Source organism: Anabrus simplex, chromosome 1 (assembly GCF_040414725.1).
Source record: "Anabrus simplex isolate iqAnaSimp1 chromosome 1, ASM4041472v1, whole genome shotgun sequence".
NCBI classification, from domain to species: domain Eukaryota; kingdom Metazoa; phylum Arthropoda; class Insecta; order Orthoptera; family Tettigoniidae; genus Anabrus; species Anabrus simplex.
Window position 1 is genome coordinate 983,425,853 of NC_090265.1, and position 21,503 is coordinate 983,447,355.

Sequence of the window (21,503 nt, forward strand, 5' to 3'; positions counted from 1 at the left end):
AAGCTTATGAACGATTTGGACTGACCATCAACACCCATAAAACTCAAGTATTTGCGCAGCCGACACCAGGTCGTACTGTCCCTGAACTAAATGTCACCATAGCAGGAATACCTCTTGAACAAGTAGACCAATTCACCTACCTTGGTAGTATTCTAACTACACAATACAACTCAGAAAAGAATGTGAAAAATAGAACACGCTCTACCCTTGCAGCTTACGGTCGCCTCTCCCACGGAGTTTTCTTCAATAAGGATCTCAAATTATATACCAAACTAATGGTGTACCAAGCTGTAGTCATAACAACATTACTATATGGATGTGAAACCTGGACACTTTATTGTCGCAACATAAAGAAACTGGAACGCTTCAATCAGCAGAAACTTAGATCCATCATGAACATCAAATGGGATGATTACATAGCAATGCAGCAGTTCTTGACAAGGCACATATGAACAGCATAGAAGCATTCATCATCACTCATCGGCTTAGATGGGTTAGTCACATCCAGCGCATGAATGATAGCAGACTGCCTAAACAACTTCTCTACGGTGAGATCGGTCATGGCAAAAGGCCTCAAGGTGCTTTGAAACATTATACGGACCAGCTTAAGACGACTATGAATAGCACCAACATAAATACCAATACCTGGGCAACAACTGCACAAAACCATGTTCTCTGGTGCAAAGCTACTGCAGAAAGTGTCTATGTTTGAGCAGGCAAGTCACAGACAAAAAATTGAAACGCATAAAAAGCGGAAACTACGTCAGATCCAACCACGTCCTCCACCCTCCTTTAGATGTAACTCGTGTGGCCGCATGTTTCATGCAATGATTGGCTTGATCAGTCATCAGCGACATCTCCACAGATTTGAGGGTTATGAACTTCATACTGTTGGTCCATATTGAACTGAGGTAACATATAAATAATGCACGATAGAGTTTTCCACCCATTCAATACTAAGTTGTATTTACAGTATTTACATCCACAGAGCCATGAGACTTTGAGAGGAACTGCAGGAGAAAAGCATATTCTCGGAAACGAGTAGTGGCCAACGACGATTGGTGGTTTTTGATTATTTTTACATGTCACTCCCAACCCCCAATCGTAGGGATGCTAGGGGTGTCCTACACCGTTAGAATATTTTTTCCAGATACTGTAGTAAGTCATATGTGTACTAAGTATGGTAGAGAGCTATGCCGGAACATGCCTCCCAAACTCATGATACATGAACTTGGAATTAAATGGCATCCAGAGTGTCACTATTCCTCTTAGCGATCCCAAACTCTGTGGATTCAACACTAATACAAGTAGTTTAAAAAAATTATTATTACATGTCACTCCCTCCCCACCACTAGGGGTGTTTGAGGTGTCTTACCCACACAGTATTTTTCTTCCTACATATTAAGTCGTTTGTGTACCAAGTTCAGTTGAAATTGTAGGTTTGCCTAGGGTCTTCTGTCATTTTTAATTGTTTAGCTTCGCTGATGTTCTTACGTAAAGATATTGCTCTTTAACCTTCCAGGACTAACATGACAAATCCTAGCGCGAGTGCTAACATTGGTCTGTGAGTCCGAAGTTATAAATATGCATATTCCTTATGTTTTAAAGCAAGTAAATCATTTATTAAAGAGAAACCACACTACAAAAATTGATTACTAAGCCTTGCATTACAAGATATTAGAATCATTCCGTATTGATGGTTTTCACTTTACAAAGGTGAAAAATGAGAGTATCCTCCTAATTCAATACAATAAATATTCCGTCATTAGACGTAAACAAATTCAAACATGTTTCGGCTCGTTTGAGCCATCTTCAAGTGAAAAATGAGGGGGATTTGAAATAATTTACATAATATAAGTTGAAAAAATGCTAAAAAACATAATGAAGGAGCAAATGAAAAAACAAACAAAAGAGAGCCTAGACGGAAACAAAATAAGCACAAATATACAATATTTACATCAATATGCGGAGCAAAAAACAACTCACTGCAATGCAATGAATAATCCACAGTCACAGTTGATCACCATGTTCATTCCTTCTTTTCAGAACAAGTTGGACAAACAACCACAATGTGCCCCAAAGTACATGAACTTCCCACACAAAATAGCACTTGTATTTTGTTTTACAATTTTTCTTTGAGTCACAGTATGCAGATCGACCATGCGCTTTTTCTTCCTGTGCAGGTACCTGCATGTTCTTAGCTGGAATGTTACAGATCTCTCGAATTCTCATCTGACAAGGAAACTTCGGCAATGGTTAAATCGTCGATCGCGATGAAACTTGGAAAACACATTGAGGTACACGTAAAAACGATGTCGGCATCAATTTTGGGTGCCAACATTCATTAGGTACGTTGAAGGTTGAGTCAAATGTTCCACCTTTACAATACCAAGATTCTTTATTAACTAATTATTTACATAAATTTTTAAAATATATCGGGACATTAATATGAATCCCAGTATCCCCACAGCTAAAGCATTACCTAAAGTCCACAAAATAGATATTCCCTTAAGACCCATAGTTAACTACAGGAACAGCCCGACTTACAAAACTTCCAAATTTATTCATAACTTCTTGAAGAAATACTACAAATTTGAAAATCCCAACTCCATCAAGAATTCTATAGAATTTTGTAATTTGACTAAAAACCTAGAATTACAGCCACAACAAAAAATGTACTCATTTGACATAAAAAACATGTATTCCAATATACCGGTCAAGAAAACTTTAAAGATCATCAAGGACAATTTTTTAAAACACAGAAAACTAAGCATACAAGAAATAGAAGAATTTTTAAATATTTTAGAATTTGTAACTTCCAACAACTATTTCACTTTTAATGGAAAAATTTATAAGCAGGATAGTCTTCCTATGGGTTCCCCGGCTTCAGGAATAATGGCAGAAATTTATTTAGACCACTTGGAAAATTCCAAAATTCTCAACAAAATTAAACGTATCGTATTCTGGACATGCTTTGTTGATGATACATTTACTTTAATAGATCATAACGTCTCCAACGGCGATATCGTTCTTGAACAGTTGAATGCAGTCGATCCATGGATCAAGTTTACTTCCGAAGCGGAAGTCAATAATTCATTAAACTTCTTAGATGTTACTATTAACAACAGCTCTAACAAATTCTCTTATACCATATTCAAGAAGCCCACCCAAACTATTAATACTATTCGGCAAGACTCAATGCATACGGAATCTCAAAAACGAGCAACATTTTATAGTTTAATCCACAGAGCTTTTCACGTCCCTTTATCTAAAGTTAATCGTAAAAAAAACTTGACTTTATCTGCTTAATAGCGAGTAAAAATGGATTTAGCAGGCATTTCATTGACAGGATAATCAATAAAGTTACTAACAAATCCAGTTCAACTTTGCTTAGAGAAACAAAAAGAAAAACAGACAAATACACCACCTTCACTTATACAAATAGTAAGATCTATGATATCACCAATACCCTCAAGAAGCATAAGATCAATATTGATTTTAAAACAGTCAACAATAATACTAATCACTTTTACAACCAATATAAAATTAACAACACTATGAACAAATATAATAGGTCAGGCGTATATAAGTTGAAGTGCAACCAATGCTCCGCGAGCTACATTGGGCAAACCGGAAGAGGCTTTTCAGTCAGATATAAGGAACATATCAATGCCGCTAAACACAGAAGGTACTCCGCCATGAGCACTCATATGACAGAGTCCAATCATTCCTTCACTTCCATAGAACAGGACTTAAAAATTCTTTATTTTCATAATAAAAGCATTTTACTCAATGTTTTAGAAAAAGTCTATATTAATATAGATCATAAATGCAATCCCATTCACAATTTGAATGAAATTTCAGAAACAGCGAACGTAATTTTCGAGGCATTGCTCAATAGTTCTTACTTTGACAAACCCACTAACAAGCATCCACGTGACAGCTCCCCGCCTACTAATCCCAACCTTCCCCTAATTTCCCCTTGTACCGGCTCCCTTCACACACGACCTCCATAGCTCACTCTTAGCCACAGTCATCCACACTGAACTAGTCGCTGTCGGACAGGCAAGAACGTAAGTAATCAGATGTGCTGCACTTCTTATTTTCATTCTTTCATTACTTTACATCTCAAGACACAAAAACTTGCCTATTTCAATACTAACAACAGCCATTATTTTTGTTCTAGAGCCCTCTACTGTACATTCCACATTACGTTATCACGTTCAAATATTCCACCTAACTTCTCAACAAGAAATGTCAACATACCAATAAGACGGCTTTAACATCCGCTCGCTGGATTTCTTACACATTGTTGTTGTCCTACTGGAATGAACATTCTGCAATTCATCATCAAGCCTTCACGACATAACAGAATATTATATGTTAACACAGCACAAAAAAAGGAAGAATTTTAACGCAAAGTTTTTACTGAATCATCCCATGTGGACAATATTAATTTTAATGTCAACGGTATTCTCAAGTGCTGTACTCAGAAAAGTTCTGAATTCTTCACCATTTTAAATGACATATTCGGTCATCCGAATTATTTTAATGTGTTACTTTGTCCTTGTCATTGTAGCTTTTTCTCAAAGGTTTTTATGGCTGATGATGTCTACAAGTTAGACGAAATATGTCCCGATATATTTTAAAAATTTATGTAAATAATTAGTTAATAAAGAATCTTGGTATTGTAAAGGTGGAACATTTGACTCAATCTTCAACGTATACTTACGACAATACGGGCTTTATAATGAAGTTTATTTTATGTAACATTCATTAGGGCGTTAACTACGGGGCCTAAAAGTTGCAAAATTTCAAATTCAGTGCGATCAGCGATGAATACCTGCTGGCCAATGCTAAGCCTGCACACTGCGTGCTTGGAGACACGCCTTTGCACCTCCTCCCCTCCATGCTCCAATTGGTTCGTCACCGCACGTTTCCCTCACTAGCCCGTTTTCTTAGCTGTCGAAGAGAACCGGTGCTACAGTTTGGGTACTCTATCAGCCTTCCTCATATCTCTCCTTTGTAATTTCCACATTGTACTAGCCAGTTTACGTTTTCTGAAATGTTTATGAAAATTCTTGCACCTGGCAAGTTGGCCGTGCGGTTAGAGGCGTACGACTGTGAGCTTGCATCCGGGAGATTGTGGGTTCGAATCCCACTGTCGGCAGCCCGGAAGATGGTTTTGCATGGTTTTCCATTTTCACACCAGGCAAATGCTGGGGTTGTACCTTAATTAAGGCCACGGCTGCTTCCTTCCGACTCCTAGGCCATTCCTATCCCATCGTCGCCATAAAACCTATCTGTGTCGGTGCGACGTAAAGCAAAAAAAAAAAAAAAAAAAAGTATGGTGCCTGTTGTTAATTGTGTTTTGTTTCGGTTTTCTTTTCACTATTTTTTAATGTTTCGAATAGACCAAAGATTGTTTTTGATTACTATCAGTTACTGGCGGGGAGTTTGCCCGATGTAACGTAGGCCTATACGGAGTAATTTATTGTGTTGCCTTGTAATTGTTTGTTGTTGTACCAGTTCGTACAATAGCCATTTAAATTTTTGCGTATGTAACTGCCATTATACCCAGAAGACTGTAGTGTGATACTTTAATATCGGTACTTGTTGAATACATAGACTTTCGTCAGCTATAACGCAAAAGTACCGGTACAGTATGACGACAGGCCTGCCTGTGATTACTGTATATCTACTGCATATATAAATGCACATCTTTTTTATTTATTAAGGCTTTTCTTATTACGTCAAACTTTACTACATTCCATGTCATACTCATATCAAAGTTGCCTATGCATTAAATTTATTTATATTCGACAACCATTGCTGCACAACACATTTCAATCGTTCAGTATAAACACAAATAAAAACATTCTACCTATAGGCCTATTCCTTATACCAAGAGTACGCAATACGGAAAATACCAGTAGTTAAACTCGGAGTTCATAATTGTTGTTGTTGTAGTCCGCGATGTCGTTTCATTATGACACAACTGATAGCGTAGAAAAAAAAGTGTGGGGGGGGAAGGGGACTTAAAAAGATGATCTGGACCTATAACCAGGTTTTGATATCCCTAGTTACCGAATCTCATTACATTCAATGAGATCATCTACCCGGGCACGTAATTTCTTTACATAAAAAGGTATTTAACGTTGTTTAAAGGTGGGAGATATATTTAGTGGTGGGCGATTTAATTTAATTTAATTAATTCCATATGTATGTCAAATCTAAAGGACACTACCGACAGCTTTAAGGTGTTTTAGAAGTAAATAATAATTTAAGCGTAAACAGGACGCAGTACCCCATCCCACGTTTGACCACGCCCGGTGGTACTTAACTCGGAGTTGTACCCACGAATGTTACAACTCACCGGAATTAGCAGAAATGAAAATATGACATTTGAATAAAATACGGGTATATTAGTGTAGGTTATTTATTACCATTATGTGTGAAACGGAACGTTATTTAAAGGATTTCAACAATTATAGTACGAAAAGAAGCAAAGTATAGAGCCGGTCCCGTTGAACAGCTAAGAAGCCAGCAAGCGCGGACCAAAGGGAAACATGCGGTGGCGAACCAATTGGAGCTAGGAGGGGAGGAGGTGCAGCGGCGTGTCTCCAAGCACACAGTGTGCAGGCTTAGCATTGGCCATCAGGTATTCATCGCTGATCGCGCGGAGTTTGAAATGTCTCAACTTTTAGGCCCCGTAGTTAACGCCCTAATGAATGTTGGCACCCAAAATTGATGCCGACATCGTTTTTACGTGTACCTCAATGTGTTTTCCAAGTTTCATCGCGATCGGCGACTTGACCATTGCTGATGTCCCCTTGTGAGTCAGCCTTGGAACCTGCTTGACTGTGGATCTTTTTTTTTTTTTAGATGATCTCCAATTAAATCGATGCCAGTGTTTCTAAGAAAATTCTTCGCATTGTATTTTTTTTTTTTTTGCTAGGGGCTTTACGTCGCACCGACACAGATAGGTCTTATGGCGACGATCACATTGTATTAGCTTTAGGATTGTTGCTGTTCATTATCACAAAAGCTGTTGCTGTTCATTATCACAAAAGCATTTATAGCAGCAATGTTCATCAAATTGTAAAAGGCTACCATAGGCCACTCACAAGTTTGCCTGGCACAGTTATACCCTGCACTAAGCTTATCAACCACATCAACACCCTCTTTCTTGTCATTATACAACATGATCATTTTAGGTTTATCAGTGTTCGGGTCAAGTTTGTCGTCGTGATGCATTGTTGATGGGTCTATTTTTAAAAACCAAACCAAACCCCATGGCACTACAACCCTTAAAGGGCCTTGACCTACCAAGTGACCGCTGCTCAGCCCAAAGGCCTGCAGATTATGAGGTGTGGTGTGGTCAGCACGATGAATCCTCTCGGCCGTTATTCTTGGTTTTCGAGATCGGGGCCGCAATCTCACCGTCAGATAGCTCCTCAATTCTAATCACGTAGGCTGAGTGGACCTTGAACCAGCCCTCAGGTCCAGGTAAAAATCCCTGACCTGACTGGGAATCGAACCTGGGGCCTCCGGGTAAGAGGCAAGCACGTTACCCCTACACCGCGGAGGTCTATTTTTGCCTTTCCGAAATTCACGGAGTAACTGCCCTTTGTTTTTTCTTATAGTACCAAGTAAAGTCAATTTATGATTTTTCAACAAACTTTTAGATAATTCTATGCTGGTGAACCAATTGTCCATGGTCACATTCCTACCTGTATTGGAAATAGGTTTCACTAATCTTTCAATTACTGCTTTCACACTGATATCAACACAATATGAGCCATCAGGCTGTTTACCAAATTATACCTCAAGGTTTGACATATAAAACGTTTTAGAACATACTAACACATAGATTTTAATCCCATATTGGGTTTGCTTTGGATGTACTGGCGGAAGCCACATATTCCCATGAAAGCTTCAAGTTTTTCGTGAACAGTTGTATATTCAGATGGGGTGTAGTTAGCTTGAAAATTTGCCACAAAAATGTCAAATACATCTCGAATTGCAGCCAATTTATCTGTTTCTTGTCAGTGCAATCTTGCTTCTTTGTTGTCAAATCTAATATGCCTCAGCAGAAACCTAAACCTCTCCAGTGAGATAGTGAGCCAAAACATCTCAACTGATGTACCATTAGTTTTCCATAAGTCTGTTGTGTTCAAATGGTTTGTCTTATGGTACACCAGAAAGGTACAAGAGACCCAACAAAGCCTTCATTTCCGCTAAGTCAGTAGGTCTTGCAGTTCGATATTCTTGGTCATAAGGTTCACGGGTTATAGAAAGATCAGAATGTTTAGAATTCTAGCATCAAGAAAGCAGTTCCATATATCTACAACAGAAGTCAATTTTCCCGCCAGTCCTTTCACCCCATACAATCGAGTTACGAGATTCACTGAGTGAGTTCTCAAATTTTGAGGAGGTATATGCATTTTCCATTTCGTTACACCGTCTTTTCCAATGAAGTGCGGAACATTACGTTGTCGTTCTTGTGTAGAAGTCCCATTATCAATATCTCACTCATCCTGTATCTCCTCCAAGTTCTGTTCTGACTCCAAATCTTCTTCACGATATTCAAGGTGATCTTCTTGCACAGAATCTTCAAAATCTTCTGCAGCCACGTCATTCTCTTTAGATTGCAGTTGTAATTTCAGCACGTACTCTTGTTTACGTTTGTAATTAATTTTGCTTCATTTCCAGCAGAAAGTAGCAAGAGTACTAATTTTGGTCTGAGAGACCAAAATAAAGGAATTCTTACTAAGAACTTGAGCCAGGCACTTAACATTCACATAACAATAAGTAAACTGACCAATTTGAAGGTACCAATTAGCAAAGTGTAAGCGAAGCATGCACACTAAAGTTATAGGAGAATAACTGGGCGGTCGTCTCGGAGATCGGATGTTAGTACTGGAGGGTTAACTGTGTGCAACCTGCTAAGAACAGCATGTATTACGGGCTAGGATTAAGCCTTCACCTGCAATTACAGTGAAACCTCGATTCTCCGTTTTTCGAGGGACCATGAAAATAAAACGTACAACACGGGAAAACGGAAAATCCGGGAATGAATGAAAACCATCAACAATTTGGCTAAACATCACAAAAATTAAATATGTATAATTATAATCTTACAAAAACTCCTAAACCAAACCAAACTACAGCCCCAGTGGGACTTTGCCTGCCAAGCGACCGCTGCTCAGCCCGAAGGCCTGCAGATTACGAGGTGCACATGGTCAATGCGACGAATCCTCTCGGCAAATATTCCTGGCTCTGTAGATTGGGGTCGCCATCTCACCATTAGATAGTTCCACAATTAAAGGTATTCACGTAGGCTGAGTGGACCTGGAACCAGACTTATATCCAGGTAAAATTGCCTGACCTGGTCGCAATCAAACCCGGGCCCTCTGGATGAGAGGCGGGTATGTTCGACCGCGAAACCGCATTAATTACCGGTACGCGAGTTCAAAATCTTGGTACCCGGTACTTTATATTCAATTTTACAGGGGAATCTTCGTCAGTTTCCCGTGAAAACTTCTTTCAGTTCAGCAACTTTGATTAGGCTAGCCAAACTTCGAAAAATATAATAACGCCAAGCCAAACGACAATCGACCACAAGTAGTTTTTAATTCTCTCATCTAATAAAATAAAACACATTGGATACAAAAGCACCCAAAATGATGGCGAAATCCGTTCATTTCTTAATCTTTCATTGTAATTTGGTCTCCGGTATATTGTTCGTAGTCAGTTTCTGGAAATCTCGTACCGCGCAAATTAGGCCTACATCGACTTTTAAAGGTTATGTTGAACTCGAAAACATGTTTTCGAATGTAAGTATCGATTCTTAAAAGTTCTCGAATGCATTATATTCAATTCTGCGTGTCACAAATCCAATCAAATTGGAAAGATAAAAGAAATGTAAACACTTCAGAAATTACGGTTATTCGTGACCTTGAAGTCATCTGGAAAGCGCGCTCGCTGCACATGTCAGTACGAGTTTGAAATGATACCAACCATTTAACATGTAACGTGCGCAAATAAAACGACTGCAGTTTTTGGTATTTTAACACGAAAACATAACATTCCCAGTCTTACATCAGGACCTAAACAGTAATAGGCAATCCCAAGACCTCCCATGGCTTTCTTTTCTTTTTTTAAATGTAGGGTGCAACATCTGTTTTGGTCTCGCTAACATATCATGTACGATAATATCAAAAGGTACTGAATTTGTGTTAAGAAGGAGCAGTTTCGATTCCTGCCTGAAACCCCAGTTACTCTGCAGTGCCCTGAGCAAAGTGCCGAAAACCTCTTCGGCAGTATGATCGAAAAAATGTAAAAATATAAACATCTAACCCTGGACATAATATGAACGCTTTATAAGTGCGAACATGACGAAACTCGTTCCGTCTTCAAGCAGAGCTGTCGAAATGCGCCGTGTCTCCTTGCAATTGTTGTGGGCACCCTCTGCTTTATGATTTTCCAAGATTCTCTAAACAATACCACCCGAATGCGATGCTAAGATGGTCTCTTATGCAAGTTCCCCGCCGATCGCTTTTCTAGTACCGGTACAGTACTTGCTTTAATTATCGCAGTGACGGGGCGTTAACGCCAAGATCCATAAATATGCCATAGCCGTCCTTTCGTGAGATACAGTTTATTAAAAAACGATTGATCGAGGATTTAGCATTGATGGGACTGGAATTTCTGGACGGTTGATCCGGGAAAGCGTTTCTTCGAGGAACGGATAATGCGGGACTTTTACAACGTGATTTAATTACGATGCTCGCGGGACCACGTAATTTGAACGCATATTCCGGGAAAACGTATTTTCCGGGAACGGATAATCGAGGTTCCACTGTACTGGAATGGACATTCAGTGATCTGATTTTAGGAATACTTAAAAGTTGACTTGAACTAAGAGACCTATTAATGCCTGATGATTCATCTGTAGGTAATTCCAGAGAGAATTTAAAAAAGAAGGAAATTAGTCCAGTAGCTGAATGATCTGGAAATATCTGTTTTTAGTATTCTCTTTTTAATATACGGATATAAAATAGTCAAGATGAAATCCTGTTTCTAGTAATACACAATGGCTAGTCAAAGAGTTTTTGACGCTATGCTAGCATGTCTCCCTCGTGCGGATATTAAGCACACCCATCTAGAATCCAAGAGACTAGGGTTGGAATCTCCAACAAAACTAACATTTTTGATTCAATGAGTTGGAAAAGCCAACAAGATTTCATCACTCAAAAACTGCTTTCTAAAAGTCACTGCCATCAGAAATACTTGTAAATAGTGTCATTCCTCATTTAATGTTCTGACTTGCCCTTTTCAATATGAATCTAAGAAGGGGTGCTTGATGCTTACTATTTTAAGACATCCAATTCTGTCATCAAAATTTATACACCAGAGCATTTATACCGAATAAGGCCGATCATTAGCCGTAGGATGCTAATTAGTTTATATTATCACCTATTCAATACATTCAATTCAATACATTCAATGTAATTGAATAGGTGATAAACTAATTAGCATCCTACATATAGTATCTTCAATACAGATCTAAAATGATATCGTGGCCAATAGCAGTTGTTAATTCATTTAAAATACAGGCAGAAGTAAATAATCGCTTAATTTTAATACTAGGTACTGAAATGAGGTAGGAATGTGATATTTCTCAAGATACAGCAGTGTGCACCACAAATTTCTAGAGTCTGTTTAAATTTCAGAAAGCCAGTTCCCATGTAAATTTTTATCGAATAGGTGATCATTACTCTACTGGGGCCTGAAGTATGTTTTCATGATAAATGCATGCCGAATTTAGATTAAATGATGCTGTTTAATAATAAAAATGAAATGTTTGCCACAGAAATTTCAGAGGAGTGGTACTATTTTAAGAATGAAATCGAACATGTTCCTTCGCATAGTATTGGAATTAGAAACTGACTAACAACTAAGGCGTAGTATGGAATTCATCCGTGAAAACTTAAGTTTCAAACTAACTGATTATCTAGATTGATGCTTTCACGGCCCGAAATTGTAACATGATAATAAGCTATTGGGCTTTTGTCATGTCAGAAAAGTTCTCTGCAAAACAAAGAATTCCACCTTGTTTTCTGACACAGCAAAAGCCCAAAGCTTCTCATTAGGGCTCAGAAGTTGAAGACCAATAAACTGCCTAAAAAGGACCTATAAAAAGACCTAAAAATATCCACAAAAAAGACAAAAAAATCTGACAAAAAAGACGTACAAATGCAATCAAAATTCATTCTTAATTTCAATTTTAATTACATATTTAATGACGGAATATAGTGTTTAAAAATGCAAAAAATCTGGTAGAATGAAACTTAGAGCAAAAATATCCCACTGCTGGCAGCTCTGAAGATGGTTTTCCGTGGTTTCCCATTTTCATACCAGGCAAATGCCGGGGTTGTACTTTAATTAAGGCCACGGCCGCTTCCTTCCAACTCCTGGCCTTTTCCTATCCCATCGCCGCCATAAGACCTATCTGTGTCAGTGCGATGTAAAGCCCCTAGCAAAAAAAATGAGTGAAACTCCCTTCAGGCAATATATATTTTTAGTTTAACATAATTTAAAAAAGGAATTCTGTGTTTGTTTAAAAAAAGTACTTGCAGAATTGAATGAAATATTTTTTCCACCTAGAATGAATTCAGCGAACCAGCAATGGACATCCTGAAGAAAGAAATTGAAATTAGTAAAACTGGAATCATATTTGGCTTGACCACACTAGGGTTACAGAAATTGGAATTTGGAAACCTTACCTCAGTTGGCTTTGCAGTATATCACAATACAGTAAAACCTCCCTATAACGGACACCTTCGGGACCGAAAAAATGTCCGTTATGAAGGGGTGTCCGCCTGCGAGAGGTTATGAAACCGGTACCATTAAACATAAGTTGGAACACAATAACCCATGTATTGTATGTGTTAACAATTCTCGCAAATGTACCTTTAATTGTATACAGTATTGTACAATATACTGCACTGTACTCACATGAGAAAGTTGTAGACGGGCTGCTGCAGCTGCGATGCTTTGTATTAAAGAGACAAGAACACTTCTATGGAAACCTCTATTGAGCACACTGTACACTATTACCATTCACCATGTTAAAATTAAGAAGAACGTATGAGTTTTTGAAACTTCAAATCAGTATGTAGATGTAGCAATCTCTAGCACAGTACAGTAAAATATTAGCACTTGAAAAAATCCTTAATGTTCGTTTGTTTTGTCCATTTTGCTTTAGCAATGATGTTTTCACTATGTGCAATTAAATCCTGGGTCAAATTTACACCTTTTTTCATCGTTTTGTTTATAATAAAATTCTTTCAGTCGCTTAACAATGCCGAGAGTCTCACTGTACGAGGGTATTGGCAGCACATTCGTTTCCGTATTTTCTTCAAAGTCGTCATTAGCATCACCTTCACTCCCGCTTTCATCAGAATCTTCATTTTTTTCCTTCGTGTCTCCACTCTCACACTCTGTTATCAATTTCGATATAGGTGTTCACTTGTACACTGTAATCTGCTGCATTAATCAACTCTTGTGTTGTTTCCATGCTGTCAGGAAGGGTATCCGATTCTATTTCAGGATGTCCACCACTAGCGGGAAACCCAGCTTTCAGAAAACAGTTACGAATTGTTGAGGCCGTGACGTTTTTCCATGCATTGGTTATCCATGAAATTGCTTCGAGAACATTCAGCCCCTTTGTTAGTGTTTGAAGGGTTTCTTCATTCCCGTTAAGTTCTGATACTATGTGCTTCATCACTAACTGTCTGTACATAACCTTTAAGTTCTGGATCACTCCTTGGTCAAGCGGCTGAGAAACTGATGTTACATTTGGTGGGAGAAAGACGATCTTCACATTTTGCAACTTAATTGTATCCGGATGCGATGCTGCATTATCGAGGAATAATTAATAACACTTTTCGCTCCTGGCGTATCATTTTTCTGTCCAATTGTCCTAGCAACTCTGTCATTATTTCTCTGGTCATCCATGCTTTCCTATTCGCTTTCCATTCAATGCCAAACATCGTAACGTCCATATTTTTAAAACACCTTGGTTTTGCAGCTTTTCCTATCACAAGGGGCTCCTCCCGTTCTCCACTCATACTTGCACATAACAAGACTGTATGACGTTCTTTCGCAACTTTTCCACCAGTACAACGATTTCCTTTGAAACACAAAGTTTTGTCGGGTAAAGCACAGAAAAATAATCCAGTTTCATCGGCATTCAAAATATTTTCCGGAGCATACCCGTCTATAATTGAAGGTATTTTTCTTGCCAGTTGTCAACAATCTCCATATTAACACTGGATGATTCTCCACAAATCACTCTGAAGTTGATACCATGTCGCTTTCTGAATCTTTCTAGCCAGCCATTCGAGGCTTTGAAACCTCCAATGCCTAATTCTGTCGCGAATTCTAACACTTTTGCTTGTATCATTGGTCCTGACACAGGGACATTCTGACTTCTTATTTTAGCGAACCACTCTAGCGTTGCCTTGTCAATGAGAGCTCCACTACCACTTTGAAACAATTTAATGCGCTGTTCGTTGCCATTTAAATGCCATTCTTTCACTAGTTCCTCTTGCTTTTTCACAATTTCAGCTGCCTGTGTCTTTCCAATCTTAAACACTTCGGACAGTTTACGCACACCACACTTCTCACGTTTATGCCTACCTTTTCTTTTAAAGTTAAAAACTTACTCGGAGCCATGTTTACACACACTTACTAACGTAAAATTGAACACATCAAAAGCCCACGAGTCAATGAAAAGTAACCTGACAGTGAAGGTACGAATTCCAGCGCTGTCAAGCATGTCCGATCACACAACTTCCGGAAGTGATAGCGTAGCTTAGTGTTGCCTTCCAAGAATGTGTACAGCCAGAATCAAAAGTTACGGTGTCTGTGATTCTTGGAAGTACCGGCTGTGCAAAAAGTAAGCAAATACATACTGTACAGGACACAAATACAGAATTTTTTTGAAAAAGAAAGTGTCCGTTAGGAGAGGTTTAATTGGAGTTTCTCGTAGCTATGGTGTGTCCGTATCCGTAATAAAGGGTGTCCGTATAAGAGGGGTAAATTACTCATACACAACATGGCATTTAATTACGGACCTAGACAATCGTCCGTCAATGAGGGGTGTCCGCTGGTGAGAGGTGTCCATTAAGACAGGTTTTACTGTAGTCATCTCCAGGTTCTTAAGTGTAACGGATTGTCAATTTTCAGACAGCATGTTGCGAAACAACGATAGACTTCTCTCTACATCAACGGATGTTAAGGGCTCATACTTATAGCAAGTGAGATCTTCTTTGTCAAAAACACACTCAGATATGGTTCAAATATATGTATTTACTAGAGAAAATAAGTTTAAGAGGTGATGGATGAACTAATGAAGATTTGAATTAAGAATGACCAGTAAAACAGAGTCAAAAGAAGGTGAAGTTGCAAATAAAGCCGTTGAGACCTAACAAAAAGGCTATAAAAGGACCAATAAGCCAAAAAAAAAAAGGCAATAAAGGACAAATAAAACCTACCATTTTCTGGCCTACAATGACCCAGAATGAACATATATTACATTGCACCTCGTCTTCGGACACTCGAGGAAAAAAAAAAAAAAAAGGATTTTTCCTCAACTTTCGAGCCCTACTTATCATCATGTCTATAACTGATTATCATTTCATACAGATTTTAATGGCTTCAATCTTTTATGAAAAATTGGATATAATGACAATCTGTTATAGCGAATAAATTTTTCATCGTTATGAATTCTTGCTATAACAGACTTCTACTGTATTAATATTTAACAAAGCTATATGTAAAGCACTTATAAAAAAAAAAACTTTTTTCTAAATTTCCCTTCCTAAAATTAAGGTGCGGGGATTATTCGTGTACATACAGTATATACTGAGGTGGAATTATATTACTCCATTCCATTGAGAGCTTCATCGCTGATAGATTAACTCTGTAGAAGCAGAATCCTGAAAATGCTGAATGCAGTTTTTGGAGAAACGTTGGGACTGTCATACAGTTATTGCGCCTAGAAAAAGCACTGTGTGGTAATATTTTAGCTTAGAACTCTGACCAGAAAGGTTTCTATCATCCAAGGTTCAGTACTGCATTAATTATATCAATGAATTTTCATTCTAAGCGATGCATGTGCTGAGGGTAAGTATTTCTCCCCTCAACATTATCACGTAACAGTATTTTGAGGCACACCAACGATATGTTCTTGGACCATGGTCTATAAGCCTGAAAGATATAGATATACATTCAGGAGAGTTGCCACAAATTGGAAAGGTCTGGGATTGAACAACTGAAGCTTGCAACCAACTGCTCATGGAATATGTACTCAGGTGTACCTGAGAGGACATACACATTCTCCAGTAATGTTATTTATCTGCACATTAAGTTTTCAGTTAATGAAATCAAACTTCTAAGTTTCAATATTATTTCCAAAATTTTTATCATAAAGGAGAAAAACTATTTTATTTTATGTAGGCCCTAAGAGTAATGGAATTTTGAGGTATAATAAAACCTGCACTTTCTTACCTAGACCATACACTAAGACGAGGCACGTAGACTCAAGACCACTGGGGGCTGTGTGGATGCCCCGAACCCTCTGAACGGTTTGATTATAGTTGATGATGGATTCGGAGGATACTGGAAGCTCTGGCATGTATGGAATAACTCCTTCTTCCCTCATTTCTGGAGTTACGGTGATTGGTCGACGGGGATCAACAAACATCCATGGTAATTCCAAAATACCGCCATTCGTTAAAGCAACTGCAAATTAATAAACATAAAGCATTCATACACATTTTATACCTACCTACTAGAATAACTACACATTCAAGTTTTTTTTTTTTTTTTTTTTTTTTTAGAATATCCCTTATAATATATTAGAATAATTCTGTATTGACGGTTTTCACTTTACAAAGGAAATTTAATATGTCTTCCTATTCAGTACATACATATTCATTAAATGGAGTAATAATAGACCATACACTAGGACGAGGCACGTAGACTCAAGACCACTGGGGGCTGTGTGGATATATGTTTATATATATATGTTTCACCTCATTTGAGCCATCTTCAGTGAAGAAAGGTTAAAGTTATTTACATACTTGATGCTACGAAAATGTGTTAAAACATAATGAAGAAACGAATGAAAACAAACGAGATATGACGGAAATTAAAATAATACAAAATCTCCATCATTAGAAGGAGTAATAATCAACTCGTGTGAGCCATCTTCAGTAAAAACAGGCCAAAGTTTTTTTATATAATTGATGCTAAAAGATGTGTTAAAACATAATGCAGAAAAGACTGAAAACAAAGTTTAACCTTTCTTCACTGAAGATGGCTCAAAGGAGTTGAAACATGTATGACTATTATTACTCCATTTAATGATGGAGATATGTATGTATTGCATAGGAGGACATATTCCATTTCCTTTGTAAAGTAAAATATCCCTAACAGTTTGAGTAATGAAAGTGAAAATCCTTCACTAAAAAGATAAAATTCTTGATTAAACAGGAAAAATTCTTAGGCAGGGAAATTTGAATACAATTATAAACGCTGACATACCTACTAAACAAAATTATATAAATTTTGTACTATTAAAAAATTATATATTCACACATTGCACACACCTTCACTGCTTGAATTCTCAATGTATACTGACAATAGCTCTAAATTTGTCACACCAAGCTCGATAGCTGCAGTCGCTCAAGTGCAGCCAGAATACAGTATTCAGGAGATAGTGGGTTCGAACCCCACTGTTGGCAGCCCCTAAGATCGTTTTCTGTGGTTTCCCATTTTCATACCAGACAAATTCTGGAGCTGTTACCTTAATTAAGGTCATCGTCACTTCCTTCCCACTCCTAGCCTATTCCTGTCCCATCGTCGACATAAGACCTATCTGTGTTCAACAAGAAAGAGAGACTTACGAAATCATACTTAAGATTTTAGGAGTGCTACAAGAAGACTTATGTGTTCTGAAACTTGAAAATGAAAGCTTAAAGGACAGAATAAAGAAACTGGAAGATAAAGAAGACATTGGAGAAGAAAGATCGCCGTGGACGGAAGAGAAGCATAGCCATTTTTGGCCTAATGTTAAACATATGGGAGAAACTATGTGCAACTTAGGGAAAAAAAACTCTTTGCAGTGCCAAAATATATTTCAGTCATTGCAACAAGTTCCAGAAGACACATCAAGTTTTCTGAATGATTTTAAATCCAGTAGAGGTAACCTACAGAAGAAGAAAACCAACCGAAAGTCAAGATCGCAAAAAATTCATCTCTACGCAGAATGTCAAAGGTGGGGTATGGCAGAAGGCATCAAGGATGAGCTGCAGAATCCAGAAACTGAGGTTTTAGGACTAATAAAACCAGGTACCAAAACTGAAGACGTCCTTTCAAGTTGTGATCCTGTGTTAGAGAAGGACAATTATGTGGTGATTACGAGTGGTACAAATGACATCGCTGCAAATGAAGGTGAGGAACTAATTACGGCCCTCAGAGGCAAGATTTCTAAACTACCTGATTCAAAAGTAATTGTGGTTAACGTGTCACCCAGGTATGACCTTTTAGAGGACACATGTGTGAACAAAGCTGTACATGATGTAAATATAAAAATGAAGAGATTATGTAAGGGTTTTAGAAATGTCTATGTAGTAGATACTTTAGGTCTTGGTGGGCAAATGTTCACTAGGCATGGGTTACATCTGAATGGTAATGGAAAAGCAACTTTCTGTAGACAAATTGCTACAATTATCAACAGAGATTTGCAAACTAATCTGCACTTCAGAAAACCCATACCACTACACTGGCACTTACAGGGAAACTTGCCAGAAAACCCAGATCCTTAAATCAAGATCTATGTACAAGGATCTGGGTTCCAGGAAAGTTCTCAACTCATGAGTCAAATGTTACCCAATTGCAACAGTCAAGTTTTAGGGAGGAAGGGGTTCTGAGATTGCTCTTGGTAAACTGTCAGAGTGTAGTAAATAAACAATTACAATTCAGTACATTGATGGAATCTTATGAGACTGATGTGGTGATAGGAGTGGAATCGTGGTTGAGAGAAGGGGTGGGTAATAGAGAAGTATTTCCAGAAGGGTATACAGTCTATCGTAGAGACCGAGGAGATAAAATGGGAGGGGGAGTGTTTATTCTGGTGAAGGAAACTTATTGTTCACATGAATGGTTTACCAATGAAAGGAATGAAATATTAGGGGTAAAATTAGTTTGTGATAATATGAAGGAGGTGGGAATTATAGGAACATATAGGCCTGGAAGAGAGGAAAGAGACATGGAACTATTTGAGAAAATAATAGCTTAGACTCATAAAAACAATAATAATGATATGGTAATAATCAGGGGAGATCTAAACTTGCCTGAAGTTGAATGGAATGGAGTTGTAAGTGAAGCCCATGAACAGAAACTGGCAAATAAGTTAATTTGGGAAGGAGGATTTACACAAGTAGTACAAGAACCGACTCGGCTCAATAACTTGCTAGATGTATTCTTGGTTAAACCATGGGAAATTGTTGATAAAAACTGAGGTAATTGAAGGAATAGCCGAGCCGCAGGTGCAACCATATTGGATGGGTATCTGTTGAGAGACTAGACTAACGAATGGTTCATCGAAAGGGGGGTAGCAGCCTTTCGGTAGTTGCAAGGGCGGCAGTCTAGTTGATTGACTGATACGGCCTTGTAATAATACTCAACATGGCTTAGCTGTGTTGATACTGCGACACGGCTGAAAGCAACGGGAAACTACAGCCGTAACTGCCTCCGGAGGACATGCAGCTCTCTCTGTATGAATGATGTACTGATGATGGATTCCTCCCGGGTAAAATATTCTGGAGGTAAACTAGTCCCCCATTCGGATCTCCGGGTGGGGACTACACGAGAGGGGGCGATCATCAGGAAGATGGATACTGACATTCTGCGAGTCGGAGCATGGAATGTTAGAAGTTTGAATCATTGTGGTAGGTTAGAGAATCTGAAAAGGGAGATGGATAGGCTAAAGTTAGATGTAGTTGGTATAAGTGAAGTACGTTGGCAGGAAGAACAGGATTTTTGGTCAGGCGACTACTGAATTATCAACACAAAATCAAACGGGGGAAATGCAGGAGTTGGTTTAATAATGAATAAGAAAATAGGGCAGCGGGTAAACAACTACGACCAGCATAGTGAAAGAATTATTGTCGTCAAGATAGACACCAAACCAATGCCCACCACAATAGTGCAGGTCTATATGCCTACTATGTTAAAAATTAAATAATTGAAAAGGAGGTTCAACCTATTCAATACTTAAAAGAAGGAAATGCAGTAATCACATTCCTATTTAAATGGGACCGGTTTCGACCTTAGTCCAGGTCATCATCAGCCGTAAAAACATGTACAATGTTTATGAATATTGGAGGTCAGTTTCACACTTTGATAGGCACAAAGACACGACACCACATTCTGTATGCACAAAGTCACAACACTATCAACTAATATACGAAGATCAAAAATAACTAGAAGTCGCAGACGAATAGATTTGTAGTAGAAAGCCGCCAGCTCCTGGTGATCAGCGCGGCACATTCAAGGTCATGCGCTGCGGTCGAACGCCAAAGTAGAGTGGAGAATGTTTTGAAGGTCTAGAATATGTCACAGTTGCGGGAAGTTAAGTACGTATATAAAAATATACGACGCAAATCAGAATAACTGAGTGAGTACTTGTACTCCTGCTAAGTTCTTGGAAAACAGTTGACTTGAAAAAACAATTGTAGAGAGAAGAAAAAATGTAGTAAAAAGCGCAATATCGGAAAACAAATGAAAACTTATATGAAAAATTTTTAGGTTATGATTGAAGTAGTCGAAGTTGGTGCAAGACAAGAGTTAAAATTTGAAAGAGGAGAACCGAAATGAAGGTCGTGGGTATTTTTTAAAATTTTTTTTTTATTATTTTTTTATAGAGAAGGAAGAATAAATTAAACGAGGAAGAGTGATAGTGAAATAAGAGAAAGAATAAAAGAAATTGAAGTTAGATGGTAATGAGGAAGGATAAGATAGGGAAAATGAAGGAGGGGTAGTTTAGGGTGGGTTAGGAGGGTGGGTTATTGGAGGTAGAAAATGTGGGTGGGAACTATGTAAGGCATGGAAAATAGAATTGGGGTTTTGGAATTTGGAATTTTTGAGAAGAAGAATTAGGAAGTCAAAAAGGATATTGGGTTTTTCAGAAATGTCGTTTAAATTGAAATTAGGGTTGAAGTACTGGTCAAGGTGGATAAAGCAATTTTCAGTAATGTTTAAGAGGGGGCCTTTGTTAATGATTTTAAGTATATTTAAGTCATTGTCAATACTGGTGAAACTATGCTTGGAGTCTTGTATGTGCTGTCCTATGGCAGAGAATCTGTTGTATTTAATGGCGTTGACATGTTCCGAGTACCTGATATTGAAGTTGCGGCCAGTTTGTC

General features: G+C 38.1%; 1 protein-coding gene across 2 annotated transcripts in view; it reads right to left on the bottom strand.

Moving 5' to 3' along the window:
* The window catches only part of EMC1 (ER membrane protein complex subunit 1), a 219,765-nt gene that overhangs the window by 15,227 nt on the left and 183,035 nt on the right, over positions 1-21,503 (bottom strand). For both annotated transcript variants that reach the window (XM_067148931.2, XM_067148925.2), the window contains one exon: positions 16,582-16,815. In XM_067148931.2, the coding sequence (XP_067005032.2) occupies positions 16,582-16,815 (234 nt within the window). The remainder of the gene's footprint in view (positions 1-16,581; positions 16,816-21,503) is intronic.